The sequence below is a fragment of the Rhinolophus sinicus genome, linkage group LG10 (genome assembly GCF_036562045.2).
Source record: "Rhinolophus sinicus isolate RSC01 linkage group LG10, ASM3656204v1, whole genome shotgun sequence".
Classification (NCBI taxonomy): Eukaryota; Metazoa; Chordata; class Mammalia; order Chiroptera; family Rhinolophidae; genus Rhinolophus; species Rhinolophus sinicus.
The window spans coordinates 13,670,236-13,690,701 of record NC_133759.1 but is presented as its reverse complement, the minus strand read 5'-3'; the positions used below and the strand labels follow the sequence as shown (position 1 = coordinate 13,690,701).

The following is a 20,466-nucleotide window of genomic DNA, read 5'->3' as shown; positions in this document are numbered from 1 at the left end:
AAAGATATTTTAGTAAGTGAACCAAAAATTTGAAGAGCTTACGTTGTTAACACTAGGCAGATTGGATGACTAGCAAATAAATAACCATGATCATCTAATGTGTATCTTTATGAATTAAACAGAATCATAGAATATTGGAGATCCTTGAGTACAGCCTTTTACCTCTGAGGTCAACCAGCTACCTAGTCAGAGGTGGGACTTGAATCCAAAACTCCTGATTCCTAACCTCGGGCTCTGCTCCCATTGTATCTTATTTTTCTGTTTCGCATATATATTCCATTCAGTTTCTTAGCACTAAGAGGTCTTTAAGTTTGATTTCTCTAATGATCAACAAAAGAAAATGGTTTTAGTTGACTTTCATATATTTAATGGGGCTTCAGAATTTACTGTTGGAAATATTTGAAAGGATAAGGAAAATACAGGGAGCAAAGTTCAAACCTGTGTTTTTAGAACTTTTTTCTGTTTCTGAATAAATTTGTATAAAAGATAGGGAACAGTTTTGCCTCTGCCAAGTTAGTTGACTAAAATAACAGAATTCTCTTGTTACAAACACCCAGAAATGCTGGATAAATCTATCAAACTTAAAAAAACAAATCCAGAGATGAGCTTGCAATAAAGGGAAGTCCTCAGATGCCAGAAGTAATGAAGAAGCCATAAATTAGAGAAGAAAAATCATGAACTAAGCCTGTGGCTGCCTGCAGTGGGGCGCTATTCATTCTCACTTCCACATGGGGACTGGAAATGAGATATGGTGCCCGTCCAATGGGGATTTGGAACTGAGATCTCTACTTAAAGCTAGGACCACAAGTCTGCATCCTGAATGAAAAGCTAAACCAGAAATCAAAAAATCTGTCCATCGTCACAAAGACACAGCAAAAAATCTCTGCTGAATAATCAAGCCTCCGACCTGGACATTCTGCAGGTTTACAGTCTTCATTTATTCTACCTGTGTTATCCAGGAAACTACAGGATTAGAAAGTAAAATTATTTCCAAGCCAGTTTTATTTTTAGCCGAAGCTATTGTAAAACTGCACCATTAGAACACTTCACAAAACCCAGGTCCGTGAGATTCTTGCACATAATGCCCCACTGAAGAGAAGATTACAATCCAAAATTATAAAACAGAGTGAAACAGTACACTGTGAGCTAGAGTCAGCTGACACCACAAGCAGAAGGATTAGTGCTCCAAGAACTTTGGATAATGCAAAGATACCTGAAAAAACTATTAAATAAGTGTATTTAAAATAATTTAAAATCTTAACCATAACATAAGTAAAGAATGTGATTATGACCAAAAAGAAAAAAGATAAAAATCAAATAGAACTGCTAGAAATGACAAATACAGTAATTAAAATTTAAAACTTAAATGGATTCCCTTGCTCAAGGGTGACTAGACTTGCTTTTTAATGACTTGCTTTTGACGAATAGAGTATGAAAAAGGGAAAAAAACAATTTTAGAGTAGAGAAACCTGATAGACACCTTATTCCCACTTTCTTCAAGTAATCAAGGTTAACATCACCAGTAATAAGACACGCTGATTATTATATACTTCTTGATATGATGCAGAGAGAAGGACACATCACCCCTTTGAGGTAGTGTGTCTTTGAGGTAGTGTAGTCTTCCCCAAAATCTGCAACTTCAGGCTATCATGAGAAAACATCAGACAAACCCAAATTGACAAATACGCTGCAGACTACCTGATCAGTACTCTTCAAAAGTGTTAAGGAACGGAAAGACTGAGGCAGTGGCACAGGGTGGAGGGGTCTAAGGAGACATGAGACTAAATGCAACATGGTGTCCTGGGTTTGATCCTGGAACAGAAAAAGGATATTAGTCGAAAAACGGGGGAAATCTGAATAAGGTCTGTAGTTTAGTTAATGGTACTGTACCAATGTTAATATTTTTAGTTAATTTCTTGATAATTGTAATACAGTTATGTAAAATATTAACATTAGGGGAAGCTGGTGAAGGGTATGTAGGAACTCTACATCTTTGCATCACTTCTGTAAATCTAAAATTATTTCAAAATAAGCATTTTTAAAAAGAAGATCTGGAAGCTATAGAACATCTATTCCAGTTTGTAAACCAAAATTATACCTTATTTAGAACATTTCTAAGTTAAAAAAACACAAACCCTCAGGAGACTGGTTAAACAAAACAGCCAATAAAACAAAAAAGAGAGAATAATTGACTACTACCCTGTTTCCCTGAAAATAAGACCTATTCGGACAATCAACTCTAATGCATTTTTTGGAGCAAAAATTAATATAAGACCCAGTCTAATTTTACTATAATATAAGACCAGGTCTAATATAATATAGTATAGTATAATATAATATAAGACTGGGTCTTATATTAATTTTTACTCCAAAAGATGCATTAGAGCTGATTGTCCGGTTAGGTCTTATTTTCGGGGAAACACGGTAAGCAAGTTACCAGGTACTGTTATAAACACTTTGCATATATCATCTCACTTAATTTTTATAGTAATCCTATGAGGAGGGCAGTATTATATCCTCTGTTTTACAAATGAAGAATCTGAATCACAGAGCGGTTAAGTAACCTTGCCCAAAGTCAGTCACACAGCTAATAAATGGTAGAGAGAGCTGGAATTTCAACCCATACAGTTTGACTAGAGTGTCTGCTCTTAATCACACTGCACTGTACTGAGGAAATTGCACAAATGTAGCACAGAAAGATAAAAAGTGGGAATATGAAAAGAAAGATGAACATTTAGAGGCTAGAATGAGAAGGTTCACAGTGTATGTGCGTAACAGACATATACACATATACATACATACACATATATGTATACATGGACTTGACGAGTGAGATTAGAAAGAACATAGGAGATGCAATATTCAAAGAAATAATGGTTGAGAATTTTCTAGAATTGAAATACCTACATTCTTAAAGAACACCCCCCAAAATTCCAAGCAGCATCCTCCTTTCCCCACTTGTACACATGGTCCTGAAACTACTGGACACAAAGGCAAATAGAAGCTTTAAATGCACCCTGAAGGAACAGATTACCTTTAGGAATAGCAGGTAGACAGCCACTGCCCCAATAATAACAATAGAGGCCAGAAGATACTGGAATAATGCTAAGAGAAATACCTGTTAACTCAGACTTCTCCAGCTAGTCAAACTATTATTAAAGAGTTAAGCATGAAATTAAGATCTTTTTCAAAGATTGAGTTCTCCAGCCATGTTTTAGCACTTAAACAACTCTTATAAATTGTACTTTGGAAAGAAGGAAATGAACCAGGAGAAAGGAATGACTCATACTAGGAAACAATATTGTGCAAACTATTTGAACATATTGAAATCTTGACAGAATGCTAATGTCTGTTGTCAGTCTGCATAGCACTGTCACATTCATTCTCTCTTTTAATCTTGATACTAATCCTCTGAGGCGCTGGTTCTCTCAAACTTGAGTGCACATTGGAATCACCTGGAGAATTTTAACAACTACTGATGCTTGGGTTTGCCCCGACAGATTCTGCGTTAATCGGTATGGGGTGCAGCGTAGGCATCGGGGTGTTTTTTAAGCTCCCAGATAGAATGCACAGCAGTGTTTAAGAACCACTGTTTTTAGGGACTTGGCCAGGTAATCCTGAATCTTAGCGAAGTGATTTGCTCAGGATTCTATGGTGGGTGTGTGGCGTAATCAGGTCTAATCTCTCAAGTGTAGTATTGTTTATTCTTAATCATACTTATTTAAAAGTTTGTAAAGTTGGTAATGATGCCTTTACTCAAAGGAAGTAAGACTGTGTAGAGTTGAGTTAAAAATGGAGTTAAATTTGGGAAATATATATTAATTTAAGAATCTGCAATTTTTAAAGGGAAATTATGAAATCTATTATAAGACATGGTTACCTACGTTGAAGGCTGGCAGGCAGCCACATAGCAAAAAGCCCAGGACTTGGTGAGTTTAGATGTATTTTTATGCCTCTTTAAAGTAAACATTGTCTAGTCTATTTCTTGGGAAATCATATTAAATAGCAGATATATTAGAAGCCTCTAAGAAATCATGCTTCCAAAAGAAACATTTCACTAATGAATTTTTCAAAGAACTTACAATAATTATTATCAGAACATTTCTATTTGAGTTTTTATTCCACTCAATGTCTTATACCGAGTTTATCCTACTTTTTTCTTTTTAGCAGGTTAAGGAAAATGGAGTACACTGAGTTTTTAATCTTGTTGCTCAAGAAATCATTTTCTCATTTTTGAAGATAAAATACCACATTACACTTGAAATAACTATAAAAACTTTCTTTTCTGGTTTTAGACCAACAGCAGCAGAACTGTTGAGGCACAAATTTTTCCAAAAAGCGAAGGTAGGAAATTCTGACTTTTGATTTTATGTATCCATTTGATCTTTCTAAGTTACCTAAATTAGATTCACTGCTCAGAAATTGCATTATCTTAAAATAATTATATTTAGAAGAATGATAGTAGATCAAATAATTGCTAAGGGCACTATCTATACAATCTTTGATAATTAAGATATATCCTTTAGAATAAGTAAATTATTTTCATATAAATTAATTTAAATGTCAACAGTTTAAACATATAACAGGAACAGTGAATATTAAATTTTTCCGTTATAAATATAATCTGTGAAAAATACTGAACTCTCCTTTCGAGGTTTACTACTGAATTGGTAAACATCTCATTTCCCAAAGATACCAGATAAATGGGATGTTACTGTAGTTGTAAATATGGGACTATGATCCCAAAGGATGTATGGTAAAGCAAACTTTTTATAGATACTGGTTTATACAGTACACTAAAGCTCTGTCTCAGTTTATAAACCCATGGTGGTAATGTACTAAAGGAGCGTCAGAATAAAAGAATGGAAGCTTTTTTCCAAACTTTCTTGTAAAACACTTACTATGTCACATTTTAATTGTCGTGAACATTTCTTTGTCAGTTTTTTTGGTTCAATAAAAACATCTTGTAAGAAGAAAATACTTATTTTTCCTTTCCAGAATAAAGAGTTTCTTCAAGAAAAAATATTGCAGAGAGCACCAACCATTACTGAAAGAGCTAGAAAGGTAAATGGAGCTTTTGCTCAGTTTCCTGGAAAATAACTTAAGAATTTACTTTTGCATTTTGATAGTATGTATGTTAAGTAATACTTTGATAACTGTATAAGTATTAATCATTTTCTTTCGATCCTTTCTTTAGCATTCTTTTGATATATTCATTCAGCAAATATCATTAGTCTACTGCATGCCTAAGTATTTGTTACTCTGGTATCTAGTACGAGGAAAAGGTATGTTAGACAATTGATGGATGCATTCTATACTATGTTAAATCACTGTTTGCAACTACCAGAGTGAGTTGTGAAGTTAGGCCCTTTCCTCACACCATACGAAAACAGTGAAGATACCACTTCACACCCAGTAGAATGACTATAATAAAAAAGGCAGACAATAATAAGTATTGATAAAGATGTGGAGAAATTGGAATCCTCACATACTAATGTGAATGTCAAATGATGCAGCCACTTTAGAAAGTAGTCTGGCAATTCCTCAAAAGGCTAAACACAGTTGCCATATGACCCAACATTTCTACTCTTAGACATGTCAAAGAGAATTAAAAACATGTACACACAAAAGTAAGTACACAGATGTGCATAGCAGCGTTATTCATAATAACTAAAAAGTATAAACAACCTGAATGTCCGTGGACTGATGAATATATAAAATGTATCTATACAATGGAATATAATTTGGCAATAAAAAGGAATGAAGTACTGATACATGCCACAATATGGATGAAACTTAAAAACATTATGTTAATTGAAAGAAGCCAGTTAGTTACAAAAGACCACATACATACTGTACGATTCCATTTATATGAAATGCCCAAACTAGGCAAATGTATAGAAACAAAGTAGGTTATAGTCGTTGCCTAGGGCTGGAAGGATTGTAGAGAAATGGGCAGTGACTGATAATGAGTATGGTGTTTTTTTCCAAGGGTAGGGAGTGAGTGATAAAAATAATCTAAATTTTATTATGGAGGTTTCACAACTCTGAATATACTAAAAAACATCAAATTGTATACCTTAAATCAGTCAAGTATGTGGTATGTGAATTATATCTCAATAAAGTTGTTACTTTAAAAAGAAAAAGCATCTAGAGTATGGCACCACCAACAAAAAGCTCTTGGAAACAGAAAACATAGAACAAATGAAACAACTCAGTACAAAGGCTATAGGGTAAAGTTGAGGGAATTCCCAGAAAACGGAGCTAAAAGGCCAAGATATAAATAAGCAGGAGAGAAAAGATGAGAACATTAGAGGATCATTTGAGAAGGTTCAACATTTGAGTAAAAAGAGTTCCAGAAAAGGAAAACTGAAAAAACAAGTAAGTAAGGAAATCACTGAAGAAATAATTCTAGAAAAATTTCTAAAACTGGTGGTCATGAATTTCCAGATTGGGAAAGCCAGCACAATGAATGAAAATAGACCAATCCTAAAGCCTATTACCATGATAGCTCAGAATACTAGAGGCAAAAAGAAGATTTTATAGCCTTCCAGAGAAGGGGGAAAGATTACAGACAGGATCCGGAGTCGTAATGACCTCAGTAGTACCTCTGGAAGCCAGATCATAATGGAGCAGTTATGTTCAACATAGTCAAAGAAAATGATTCCTAGCCCAGACTGTTTTTTACCAGGCAAACTGAGTGAAATGTGGAGATGGAATCAAGATGTATTCAGAAATGCATGGCTTTAGGAAATGAGCCATGCTAGTAGTGGAGGAAGTGCTTAAAGTAAGAACAGGGAAATCATGTGATCCGGGAAGCATGGTCCTCTAGATGATGGTAGAGTGAGATCTAAAGTACCAGACCTGGTGTGAAACCTTTCTAGGATAGAGCAGATCAGGAGGCTTCCTCAAGAAGGTCATACTGATATAAAATACGTAATGTGTATGAACGTGGTGAGAAGATTTACATAGCTGGGAGAGAATTGGAGGGTAAATGTAACAAGTACATAGAAATAATTCCAGGGGAAACAAAGATGTTATGCAGGAAAGAAAAGTAACTATAATATACAATAAGGCTCAGCTGTATGAATTATATAATCATGTTATGTAAACACTGAATATTGATTTAACCGAAATTACAGTATACGCGTATCTTGAGAAAAGAGTAGGGGGTTGGTAATGGGGTTAAATTCTCATCTTCCCTAGTGGGAAGTCCAATAGATAATTCCTAAAACCAAAAACACCAACAGGTAATAATAAGAACACGTTACGTGGAGAGATTAATATAAATTCCGAAAGTAAAAGCTAAAATGAGTTGAAAGTGGTTGCTTGTGGGGCAAAGGATGAAAGGTAGGAGATTGTTGTTTTTCTTACGAAAACTTACGCAGCTATAGTACTCTTAAAACTGTATAGGTGTAACTGTGATTTCAAAGATTAAAATTAAAAAGAAAAAACAGAATATTTTTTATCTTGGGTTTATTTATTTGGGAGACTTAACCTTTTTTTTTTTTTTAAACATCTCTGGTCATGAAGCCATTGATCAGATTTGACCTGTGACTTCACATAAGGACTTGAATGATCTTTGGGCCCAGAGCACAGAACTACGTATAGGGAAAGTCAGTGGTTGTGAGTAAAGAAGGAGTAGAGATTGTGAACAGAGAGCGAGTGGTGGAGGATGCTTCTGGGGAAAATGATTATCTGCTTACTGTGTTGAAGTAACAGAAGGAGAGGAAAATATGACTGACTTTTCTATGTAGTAAATGTCAAATATTACCATAATTCACTCATCTCTTCCAACGAGCAGGTTCGGAGAGTACCAGGTTCCAGTGGCCGTCTTCATAAGACAGAAGATGGCGGTTGGGAGTGGAGTGATGACGAATTTGATGAAGAAAGTGAGGAAGGGAAAGCAGCAATTTCACAACTCAGGGTAACTTTTGTTAAACTATATATTTTAGCTAGAGCTCTATCTTTTTGTCTGAAGCCTCTGAGATACTATTGTATTCTGTGGTTCTGTTCAGCTTAACGAGCTAAAATATAAAAAATGCAAGTGGCAGAATTTTTTGAACAACTGATTAACAACAGGAGCCCAGTTAATTTTGCTGGCAGGTCTGTTCGAATATAATATTTAGAGTTTATACATATGCCCCAAATCTAAAGAAGAAAACTATAGTGTCTGAGATGAAAATGCACTAGGTAGGATTAATGGCTGATTAGGCATTGCAGAAGAAAAGATTAGTGAACTTGAAAGAGTAACAATAGGAGCGTTGTTCCTGAGGTCTGCTAATCTGTCTGAAGAGTTGTAGTATATCACTTCTTTAATTGGTATATCCTGGGTGGCGCGCCCGTGTGTTTTTGGGGGTAGATATATTCTTCAAAGGTATTTATGTGCCAGATGTAAAAGATCTTAACGAGACATGACAGCTAACTGCCATACATGATCCCAGACTGCATCCTGTATTGGAAGAAAAACAGAGTGAAAGTGAGCATCTAAATAATAAAGCAAAGAGGAAAAAAGGTGACTGAGTAAGGGATGTCCTTTTCATTGTGCTTATTCTAACGACTTTTTTATAAGTTTGAAATTTTTTTCCAAATATAAAGTTTAGAAAAAAAGGTTTTGGTTGGCCATATGCTTGCTGTGATGCATTAGCTATTACCTGAACCTTGAGTCTCCTTAATAAAATGGTGATGAAAACTTTAAAAAAAAGAAAGGAAAGAAACCTAAACTAACCTTTTAAGTAGTCTAACTCTGTATTTGGTAGAATTTACCATAAATTGTTATTTGTTTAGAGACATGTTAAGATTGTTTTGTTTTTGTTTTTTTGTTTTTGTATTCTCCAGTGTCTGTATCCAGAATTACTACTAACTGTTACAATTTACTAAATAAATTTTAACTTAGATTTTCATGTGGAAGATTATAATTGGTTGTTTCAATTTTGGTTCAAGAGTTTTCTCCATTAAAGCCCATAATCCAAATTACTCTTGGGTGAGAATGGGTTGAATAATTAGCTTGAAGGTTTACCTTTGGTCTGGGGTATTATGCATATAATATGTTCATGATTAATAGAAAGAATTGTACTTTGAGGAATGCAACCTCCCTGCTGAGAACTCGGTCCCATTATGTTTGCTAGGAATCTCAAGTTGTGACCTTTTCAAATACTGTAAGTACACTGATGCATTATAGGCCACCTGGACAAAGAATACAATAATATCACAATAGTTTTCCTTTTCCAGAAAACTTTCACTAGAGTTACTGGTGAGTGAATGTATGGATCAAAATGAAGTGGAGTTGACTTGCATTTCAATATTCCTTGCAGTTTGGAACTGACTATAACTAATACGAGTTTTGCGTTAACAAGCCTCCTTTTTTTTGTCTTTCTTTTAGTCTCCCCGAGTGAAAGAATTATCAAATTCTGAGGTAAGTAGCAGTGGTTTTTGAATTGTTAAAGCATAGGGTTTTGTTTTATTGTTAAGCACATTCTTTTTGTACTGTGTTTCCCCGAAAATAAGACCTAGCCGGACAATCAGCTCTGATGCGTCTTTTGGAGCAAAAATTAATATAAGACCCGGTCTTATTTTACTATAAGACCTTATAAGACCTTATTACTATAAGACCTTATTTTACTTACAGTAAAATAAGACCGGGTCTTATATTAATGCTCCAAAAGACGCATTAGAGCTGATTGTCTGGCTAGGTCTTATTTTCTGGGAAACACGGTATGTGCCTAAATGGGAATGAGAATTTATACCAGTGGATTTTATCTGAGTTTGAATGGACTTTGGCAGTAAATTGGTACCATTGAACTCATTTTATTTTTTAAAATGAAGTTTTGCTTAATCAGAAAACCTGAAGTTGTTTAGTCATTACATTGCAGTCTAACCTGATCTAAACAAGCCAAGCAAGGCATATATACCATATAAGCTTTTCTCTTCTAAAAATATCTCATTGCCATCCACAGGAACAGTTAAATATAGGTGTTTTGTTTTTATGGTCTTTATTTCTGAAACATAAAAACTTCTATGTTTCTAATCCCTAGGGGAGACTAAAATACTACAGTATCACTGAACCTCAAAAAACTATGCTAAGTGAGAGAAGCCAGACACAAAAGAGTGCATAGATTTTTGAGGTGCAGCCAACCTCATTCAGTGACTTTGAACAAAACGACATTATTTGCGGACCTGCAGTTGTGTATGTTTCTGTTACAGCTGTTTCCAACACCTGATCCCGAGGGTACTGTACTTCAAGTTCCAGAACAGATTTCTGGTCATCTACCTCAGCCTGCACAGCCAACTCAAGTCTCTCTCCAGCCCCCCACAGAGCCAGCAAAAACAGCTCAGGTAAAGCAGGGACACGCTTTAGTGGTCAACCTTCTGGGTCAATGAAGAAAGCAGAGAGTAATGTGGAACACACACACTGTAATAGGTTGATGTCTTGGTAGGGTTTGAAACAAGTTAGAAATTCTGTTTTCACAGTTGTAATGTAGGCAGTTAAGAGAGTTTTGCAAGTATCACAAAGGTTTTTCAGTAACAAAATAAGTTCATGATAGAAACATTCCAAACATCAAAAATTTGGGTGTTAATTTCTTGTCAGATTTTTACTAGATCATTATTATGTTTTACTTGAGAATGCAGCTGACTGAGTTCTTCTTGACACTTGGAGAATTGTTAGCTGTTTTGTTTTCTTTTTGTTCACTTATTTATTTTGTTTGTATTTATTAATACTGTCTCCCATCCATGATTTTCCTGTATTATTCTTTTTAAGATATTTGTCAGTTTTGTAAGGGTTGGTTTTATTAAGATGAGGTAATGTAATCTATAAATCCACATAATCAGACGCACAAATTTCTGAAAGCAGCCAAGGGAACAAAGGCCTCATCCCCCCCTCCCCCCCGCACTTTCCCCCTGCCCCGCTGAGTAGCTCCCACTCGTTTCCTTAAGGACCCTCAAATACTGTATGTAGCATGTGACCTTATGCTCTATGGTTAGAGTAAGGGTTTCAGAGTCTGTTCATTTATTAAATATTAGAGGTTCCTTTTTTTCCCCCCTAACATTTTAGATGGAAAGAAATAGAAAAAATCAGAATTGCCATTTTTGTACACCCCAGTGGTGGTCTGCCTTTAGAACCACCGCTTTGAGCGCTTCCAGTTTGTCGTGGTACTGACTTCATTTAACCTTTTCATCACCCAAGCTTTCCATGTCTGCCCATGTGGGAAAAGATACAGTTGTCTTATGAAACTGATAGAAAGATGGAGTTCATTTTACAAACAACTTAAGTAGAATGTATATCCCTCCACTAAGCAAGGGATGATTGTCCAGGTTTTAGAGAGGATTAGTTTAGCCCTTAAAAGACCTGGAATCTCCAAATTGGGTGGCTTCCTGAAGGGGCAGCCAATTTAGATCCTCCCTGTGTGTTTCCATATGTTACACTGGGAGATTTTTTTAAACGGGAAGAACCCAGCTTCGTGTTTTTCACCCTTGTCGAGGGGAACAGGGATCTGAGAAATATAAAATTGAAATGTGGCTACATATAGAACTTCATGTGGGTTTGAGAATTATCTTTCTAATTGTGTTCGACTCAGGCTGACGTTCAGCTCTGGTTGCTTCCTTGGCGTGCATGTCCTCCCACTGCAGGGAATGCCCTGGGGACTAGGATGGCCTCACCTGGAGTTGAAGAAAATTGCTGCCAAGTGGATGATTCCTCTACAGATGACCATTAGTCACCTCCATGCTTAATAGTCCATGCAATGACTTTATACCTTTCAATGCTTTTTAGGCTGATTCTTCAGGAGCAAGTTCACAAGAAACCAAGATCCCCATCAGTCTAGTACTAAGATTAAGGTAAGCAGACATTTTTGTTTTGTTTTCTGAATATTGCGAATATGCTGTTTTCTCTTCGAAAGTTACTCCTTATTCCAATAGTCTGTGCCTGAGAGTAACTGGATAGGATTGTATGTCCTTCCAGCAGCAAGTTGGCTTGTAGGTGTATTGTTTCCCTGAGAAATAATAGCAACATTGTGAGTCCCTGGGGTTAACAAGTCAACTGATAACTCACATTCTCTTGGTTGTTTCTCCACTAACAGTGACGACTTTGCGTTTGCAGGATAGCTATTTAAGTTAGGAGTGTGATCTGTATTTGAGGAACAGTTTTTAGGGGAGCAGCACTAGTTGATGTATCTGCAAAATTAGTCTTGTGATTATGACCATATAAAGGTCATGGACTCTGAGACCAACTAACCCAAGAGTGGAGCGCTTTCTGATCATGATAAATCAAATAAAGGCCTTGTTCTTAAAAAGATGAAAGGAAAAACCTCTAAGCATGTTTTTAGTCTTTTTCTCTATTTTACAGTAAGTATTCTTAATTGATAGTTCTTGGTTGGGGCATCTGGAGAGTCCCTGACAATCAATTCACAGGAAGTGGCATCGGTGGTGATCTGTTTATTTTAACCCTTTCTCCCTCTGCAGATAGTTGGATTAGGATTCAAGAGCATTCTTGTCTGTTGTATTAGCTGTCTGAATAGCTATGGCTGTTGTATTGCTCTACTGAGGTCTTTGTACTCATAAATGCATTTTAAAAAATTAATTTCAAAAGCATCACCTGAGGTAGCTCAGGCCTTCTTTAACTATTAGTAACATTTTAAAAATAGTTCCACTGAATTACCATTGCCTAATTCCTTCCTCTTGGTATGACCATAATTAGAGATAAAGACAGCAAGAGCTGTTTTGAGCATGTTTTGATTTTACCACTAGGAGCAATGAAATTATGCTATAAATATGAAGAAAGCAGATTTGGTTACCTTTCCTTTACAGAAGCTTATTCAGTAAACCTCGTTTTATCTCAAATAGTTCTGAATTAATAGAATGTTTTGATAATCTTATCCTATTTTAATTGTACATAAAGAATACCACTTGTGTCTTTTCAAAATTTTCTTTAGAAATCTTATAGCAGTTATATAGCAGTTAATAGACAGTACAAAAATTCTATTTGACATGTGCTTCAGGAAGGTGGAGAAGGTACTTTTTTAAGTGACATAGTTAGCTTTTGAGAAGGTGGGTTTTTTTAATGGACTCTATTGCGACCCTGCTTATGGAAGACTAGGCTAGATTCTTATTCTCAGTAATAAAGACTTTGAAGTTAAATGTTTAGAAGAGGTTTAATCCAGTTAGCATATTGTCTTTGAAGGTGTTTGTGTTTGGCCTGCCAGATAAATAACTAAAATGATGCTGAACAGTCTATCTTAATTTTATTCTGGTTTCAGAAAGAATAACTGAACAGTTATGTAGGCAGCAGACTACATGTAGCACTTTTGGCTATTATGGAAGGATACCAAGAAAAGAGAAAATGAAATGCCTCACTTGGTAATCAAGTCGAGGTTCGAAGTTGATTTGTATTATGTACTAACATAGCTAAAAACAAATTTAAGGTAGTATACATGCAGAAGTGAAAGTCTGTGTATGCAAATGCACAAAGGAGGTGAAGTGCAGGGGAAAAGTCACCTTGGGGCAGGTTGTGTTGGAGATGGGTAGCTGTATTTTAGGCACAATTTCAGTAACATCCTCAAGTATTTGTCAGATACACCTAAGCCCTCTGCATTGTTTAGATAAAAAATAGATTCGGATCCTAAGTGATCAGGCGTGTCTGCCTTTAGACATAATGTTCTAATTTCTCCACCTTCAGCCAGAATCTCCAGGGAGGCTGGTTAATCTCAGTACATGGTGTGTGTGGTGCGTGATCACTGTAACTGCCCCTCACCAGTTACAGGTTTGAACAGGGACTCTCCTAAGCATAGGGAGAGTGGGGTGGGAGTGGAGGTGAGGCTGAAAAGGGCATCCTATGCCAGTTTAATCACACCTCCCTGTGCTCAGACACATTTTCCTCTTGGTTTTATATGATCATCTTACTGGGAATAAGGATGGGAGTAGGGATATAAAAACATGAGTTTTTTATATCGATCACTGGAGGACATATGTTAAAAGGTTTGTCGGACAATCAGATGATCACTGTGAGTTGCTTGCTCTGAGCCCTGCAGCGTGAGCTCATTAGGACAAATCGTATGATCTGTGGGAATAGAGCAATCTTTGTGGAGGCACAGCTTTCCTAATATATGTTGGCAGAGTCTGTATGCGTAAATTCAGAAATTGATTTTACACATTCTGTTTTCTTTCATAGGAATTCAAAAAAGGAACTAAATGATATTCGATTCGAATTTACTCCTGGGAGAGGTGAGGCATTGAAACAAAATAACTTCTAATTTGTTTAATGAAATGTGTGGTGAAGTTTTTGTCCTTTAGATATATTTTGCTGTTACAGGATTATACAAGTGTTCCTGATTTAAAGAGTTATGGAAGCATATGAATAAAATAAAAACGCAATTTAGTTACTACTAACTTCATTTAGAAATTCTAGTACAGTTGACCTTTGAACAACATGGGTTTGAACTGCGTGGGTCCGCTTATACGTGGATTTTTAAAAAATACTGTAAATGTATTTTTGTCTTCCTTACGATTTTCTTAATAACGTTAGGAGAATGTTACTAAGCTTACTTTATTGTTAGAATGAAGCATATAATACATATAACATACAAAATATGTATTAATTGACTTTTTATGTTAGTGGTAAGGCTTCCAGTCAACAGTAAGCTCTTAGTGGTTAAGTTTTTGTGGAGTCCAAAGTTATCCGACTACACTGGTGATCAGAGCCCCCAACCCGCCCCCTGCATTGTTCAGGGTTAACTGTTTAATACTAACAGTAATTAATATAGCTCTAATTGACTGCTTACTTTAGGCCAGGCGTGTGCTAAGCATTATCTCATTAAATTCTCAATACAGCCTCATAAGGAAAGATTACTATCCACATTGTATAGGTGATGAAATCAGTGCTTAGAGAGAGGTGAAGTAACTTGTTGCAGTTCACACAGCTGGGAAGAGGTGTAGCTGGAATTCAAACGCAGATCTGTCAGAGTGCAAAGTTCTTGCTCTTACCACTGAACATGGTTGTCTTCCATGACAATAAAGAAGAAACAAGGCTTCCAGTCTCCTCTCTGAGGCTGAAGCTAAGCCCCGTCATGCATAGTTTTTAGCCATGAGCTTCTCCCTGGGACAAGGCTTGTTGCCTTCGTTACTCACAGTTCAGATTTGGGAAGTGGCCAGCAGCCAACTGATATCTGGCCTGTGTGCCATGCTTACTCTTCTTGCTGTCTCAGTATCATCAACAACTATTAAAGAGAACAGATGAAGATGTACCGAGGTGTACCCGTTTTACTTTTCTAAAGCCAGGCAGAGTTACATTTTAAAGAACTAATTTAAATCTCTGGTCATCTGCTCAAATGTGTGCACAACCCTTCCCCAGTCCTCCCATCCCCTCTGAGGGGTTCAGTGTTCAGTCTTCAGGAGGCAGCCCCACTGAGTCAGAGGTGAAAGTAATTGGGGATACTCTCCTCATCTTCAGTTTCTTGGTACACCCATTGCTCAGATTATACCACCTGGAATAAGTAAATATGAAGAGAAGCCCACCAGAAGAAAAAAGAAAATGATTTTAGCAAAAAGCATGGAGTATGACCCCCAAAGAGAAGAAATTACATTTAGTTCTCTCAAGACGTAATTGAGAAAAAAAATCACTTTTATTATTAGCCCTGGAGATGGTGCATGCTCGTCATCATGTCTCAGAGCTCACTGGGCTCAGGTCCAGGCCTGCCCTCAGAATAGGAGTTTTCTTCTGCAGCATCACTGTCAGGTGCTCTCCCAGGAAGGGCCTGAACCCACCTAAGTTACACCATTATCTAGAAAGTTATCTTTACATTGAGCTGAGATTTGCCATCTGGTGGTATTGATTTGGCCCTCTCGCTAGACCTGTGAGAATCCCTCACATAAAATAATCTCAGTCGTAGGAAAAACCTTTGAGCGGGAGGAAGACTCCTGCCTGCCTTCGTGGTCCTGTAGATTTAGCAGCTGAAATCTGGCAGCGCCAGCATCCGCTCTGAGAGTTAGCAGTGACATGCATGTACCAGAAATGGAGCACATCTTTTTTGTCCTTGCAGATACAGCGGAAGGTGTCTCTCAGGAACTCATTTCTGCTGGCCTGGTCGATGGAAGGGATTTAGTAATAGGTAACTTGCTTTGTGCCTTTGTGCCCCTGTGTCTCCGTCTGTGCAGTTAGGACCAAGAATACTAGGCTTTGATTCCACTGAGCATGTCTAACGATTCTTGAAATGGTTCTTAGCTTGGCTGAACTAACAGTTCTTGGGGACAGGTCCTTACAACAAAAATCTCACTTCTGAGTTTGCTTTGTGACCCCCGAAGATAGTAAGCGAAAGCACACCCAGTTCTTTGAGAGACCCTGGTAGAAGTGATGGCAAAAGTCACAAGTTAATTTAAGTTTGGCTGTGTCTGACCCATTTTGGATGATGAACTCTACTTTTGTGGAGCTGAGGTAAGCAAAAATCCTTAGAGATATAGTCCTAGAAAAAGCAGGAAGACACAGGCCATAGGTACATATTACTGAAGGAAAAGACCAATGTCTAGGGAACATCAGCAAAGTTTTTCTGTAAAGGGCCAGCTAGTAATAGTTTAGGCTTTGGGGGCCATGTACAGTGTCTGTTGTTTTTAACCACCCTTAACTCACAGGCAGAATAGAAATAGGCCACAGGCCATAGTTTGCTGATTCCCAGTCTGGGGCTTTCTGGCCCCTGAATAAACAAATCATACTTCTTTCACCTGAGTGTCTTTCCTAAGTTAATACAGCATGCTAAAGAAAGTTAATATGACAATGATTCAAGATGTATTTGTGCTACTTGAAGTTGAGTTAAAAGATACTTTCATTTGGGGAGTGGTTTATCTTTCTGCTTCCATTTTGATTGTACATAGAAGATTCTAAACTACGATTTAAGTTCTTAAAATATGGTTGAAAGTGGATTTACTAAGCTTCTCATTACTTTCTCTGTTTGTATGATTACAGTGGCAGCTAATTTGCAGAAAATTGTGGAAGAACCCCAGTCAAATCGATCTGTCACTTTCAAACTGGTATTCATCTCTTCCTCCTCCATGTTAAACCATCTTACTTTTTTTTTTCATACCAGCAGCCCTTTCAGACCAGCTTCCATATTCCCGGGGTGATGAGAATTATAAAATATAGTGATTGTGTTCAGTTAGTGCCCCCAAGCCCTGGGCTGAAATCTTCCTTTGAGTGGCCTCCCTTCCTCTGCCCCTCCCAGGAAGTCTCCTACCTCAGGCCCTTGACTATTCTTAGGAGAGATTGTTAGCCAGCTGGACTCCAGCTATGTGCCCAGCCACCACCCTTTCTGGAAGAGACACCTTCGTCCACCTCCTGTTTGTAGCCCAGGGACCTGTCCCCCACTGCCTGCCTTCTCATAGTCCCCATATCAGTTTTAATTGCTACCTGTAGTTTTGTTTATAAATAGCCACAGCTTCTCGTTTTGTTTGGTCCTTAGGCATCTGGTGTCGAAGGCTCGGATATTCCCGATGATGGTAAACTAATAGGATTTGCCCAGCTCAGCATCAGCTAAACCACAGCCCTGGAAGAGGCGGCCTAAGGAGATTCCACACATACGTATCTCTGTTGCTTCTGTTGGCCTAAACCCACTACTGCCAAAGAACCCAGCAACAAACCTCCCAGCTAGGAGCTTTAGAGGTCTTTCTTTATGTTCTTCCTGCCATCATTCCCCCTTTTTCCCACAGGGAAAGAAAAGTTGGATCACCAGTGGCCAGCATCCCTTTAAAGAGTTCCGTTTGTAAACTTACTGCACATGTCCCCTGTCTTCCTCCGTCTGAGAAGCGGCCTGTGTGCTTCAAGGCACAGGAGGGAGATTTCTCAGCTCATCTTGCCTTACTCCAGTGATGACACTGGGTGGAAAGTAGCAGCTATATTGGGCTTCCTCGTGCTGCCTATTCTCCCACACCTGACAGGATGTGGGCATTTTGGGATATCTCTTTACCCCACTGAAGTAGCAATTAGAAGTTGATTGTTCATCTGGAGCCCAGAGAATTTAATTTAGGGTTTGTTTGGTTTTTTGTTTTTTGTTTTTTTGTATCTGATGTGAATTCTAGCAACCTTTGTTAGGAAAAAGCACAGCCTCAGATGGAGGCAGCCTAAACTGTGTTCTAGTTTTGTTCATGATGTTCCTAAGCGTTTTGCTGAAGCTGCTCTCAGGCACCCCTCTTCACCACTCCCTCCAGAAAGGGTTGCTAGCCTTAACTTCAGCTGGTGCAAAACATCTGACTGTAGTCAGACTTCAGCCATCAGATCCTTCAAAGGAAAACTTCAGACTGTTTTTAGAGAAAACATCACGGAATGGATTGCAAACGTGAATTTTCCCAGCAGTGGTTTTTGAACAGGAAAAATCATAACTCATTTCATTGTGGAAGTATTTATTTTCAGAATTTAAAAAAATGAAATTGAAGAAAAACTGCTCCTCAATCCTCCCATGGGAATCAATTTGCCTGGCCTCCGAGTCATGAGGAAATGCAAGGCTGAGATTTCTGCAGCAATAAAGGAGATTCACATTGGGCCCGAGAGGCCTGCCTTCGGCCCCCTCGCCTGCACTGACCCTTTGGAGGGGGTCCCCACTGCGGTGCGCTGAACCTGACCCAAGGCGGAAAGGGAAACCACATGTGCCGTGACTTTTAGGATTTATGAGTAGACAGTGTTCATTTGATTTTCTACAGAAATAATATAAATTATTCTTTAGGTTTTTAAAAAAGAGCACTCATAATGCAATATGTGAATTATCAGTGGGGTTAATTTTTTTTTTTTGTCCTACTGTTTCACAGTCAGCCTTTGCTTAACTGCAAATAGCCCTAACAAGTTTTGTATATGAAAGGTGTCCTCAATCTGGCCTTAAAACAACACACAAAGAGGGACTGTGGCCCCATAAAAATGGGAGAGTTGCCTCTTACAGAATGGCTTCAGTCCTTTCCAGCATTGTTGGTCTGAGTAACAAGATGGCTTCACCTAGTTTTCTCTTGTAGCATCTCTGAAAGCTTTCCCCACAGCTGACTTGCTAAAGTTCTTATTTCATCCTGAGCTTATAGTTTTAGTCCTGGGCTTGCTTCACCTACCCTGGATGCAAAGGCATGTTGGGAAGGAATGGACGTGGGGGAGAGGGTAAGGGCATGAATTGGAGATGAGCGTTGGGAAGTAGATTAGAGGATCAGACACCAAAGCCTATGATCCCAGCAGGATTGTTAACAGGAGGGAGCCTGCTGAGCCTGGAGAGAGTAAAGAAGATGGATTAGATTGCTGGAAAAAATATTTAGCTTCCCTTTCTTTCTTTCTTCCTTCCTTCCTTCTTTCCTTCCTTCCTTCCTTCCTTCCTTCCTTCCTTCCTTCCTTCCTTCCTTCCTTCCTTCCTTTTCTCTTGGAGGCAGGTCGAGGGAGGACAGGGAGATGTTGGAACAGGTATGAAAAAAAGATAGTGTCCTCTTTGGCACAAGACTAGTGGCTTACCTTAGAGTCTGTGTTTTGGTGGCAAACAAGCCCATCATAATGTACTTTTGAATCCAAGAGGTGGTAGCATCACTCTGTTCTAGCTTTCTGTTTGGAGATGGTCTAAAGCCCAGGCTGGGAGGAAGCGGCAGCCCACCCTCCTGTTCCATTTCTCCAGCCCGCCGTTACCTTTGAACTGCAGTGGGACAGGCATGACAGTAGAAGTGGGCTAGGGCTTTCTCTTTCCTTTCAGTTCGTTTTTTGCCCTGCTGGGAATTAGGAGTCAGACACCAAACCCAGGACAGTGTTATTTTTCTTCTGCATGATGTATGGTGGACTCCCTTTGCTGCCTTATGCAGTGATGCTGAGAAAATAAGTGAACAGAAACTTCCCAGGTGGGACAGCATGTGACCGAGTGAGTGACCTGGCTCCTCTCCAGGAGTGGTGATTCAAGGTACATCTCTGTCCTGAGGTCCCCAGGATCACTGGCCCCTGGGGTAGGGACTAACTTTAGCACAAGGTAACATGTGCCAATGCTATTTGTGAAATGTATGGTCTTTCTAAATGACTAATGGATTTGTTTGGGTTTTTTGCTTAAGTTTTGAACCAAATCTAGAGCCAGATGATACTATTTAATAATCTGGAGGATAGAATAATGGTGTATCAATAAATGGAGGTTCCTCCTTATGACGTATGCTAGATTATGAAAGATGTAAAATATTTGACTTTTTTTCCCCTTTTTTTGACTTTGTATTTTGCTGCATGTTTCCATCATTTTTAATCAATAAAGAGGAAATTGTCTGTCATGGTGTAAGGATTCTTTACTTTAGTCGCTATGGTGGGGAGTGGGTCAGGGAGTCACTACTAACTTTAATTTTTCATGCGAATAGAAAAAAGCCAAAGTGCACATTAACTAAAGAAAGTATATATCTACAAATCACAACAGCTTAAAACCTTTGTACAAATGGGCAAACTGAAATCCCGGAAGAGAGCAAGGTAAGATCTGCCCAAGGGGATTTCACAGGGTGAGA

At 38.1% G+C, this 20,466-nt stretch overlaps 1 protein-coding gene across 1 annotated transcript in view; it reads left to right on the top strand.

Moving 5' to 3' along the window:
• Nucleotides 1-20,241, top strand: part of OXSR1 (oxidative stress responsive kinase 1) — a 75,961-nt gene extending 55,720 nt beyond the window's left edge. Inside the window, exons 9-18 of the mRNA XM_019727612.2 lie at nt 4,296-4,344; nt 4,999-5,064; nt 7,805-7,927; nt 9,383-9,415; nt 10,204-10,335; nt 11,771-11,835; nt 14,165-14,217; nt 16,032-16,100; nt 16,949-17,013; nt 17,442-20,241. Of these exons, the coding sequence (XP_019583171.1) occupies nt 4,296-4,344; nt 4,999-5,064; nt 7,805-7,927; nt 9,383-9,415; nt 10,204-10,335; nt 11,771-11,835; nt 14,165-14,217; nt 16,032-16,100; nt 16,949-17,013; nt 17,442-17,516 (730 nt within the window). The 3' untranslated portion in view covers nt 17,517-20,241. The remainder of the gene's footprint in view (nt 1-4,295; nt 4,345-4,998; nt 5,065-7,804; nt 7,928-9,382; nt 9,416-10,203; nt 10,336-11,770; nt 11,836-14,164; nt 14,218-16,031; nt 16,101-16,948; nt 17,014-17,441) is intronic.
• Nucleotides 20,242-20,466: the final 225 nt, after the last annotated feature.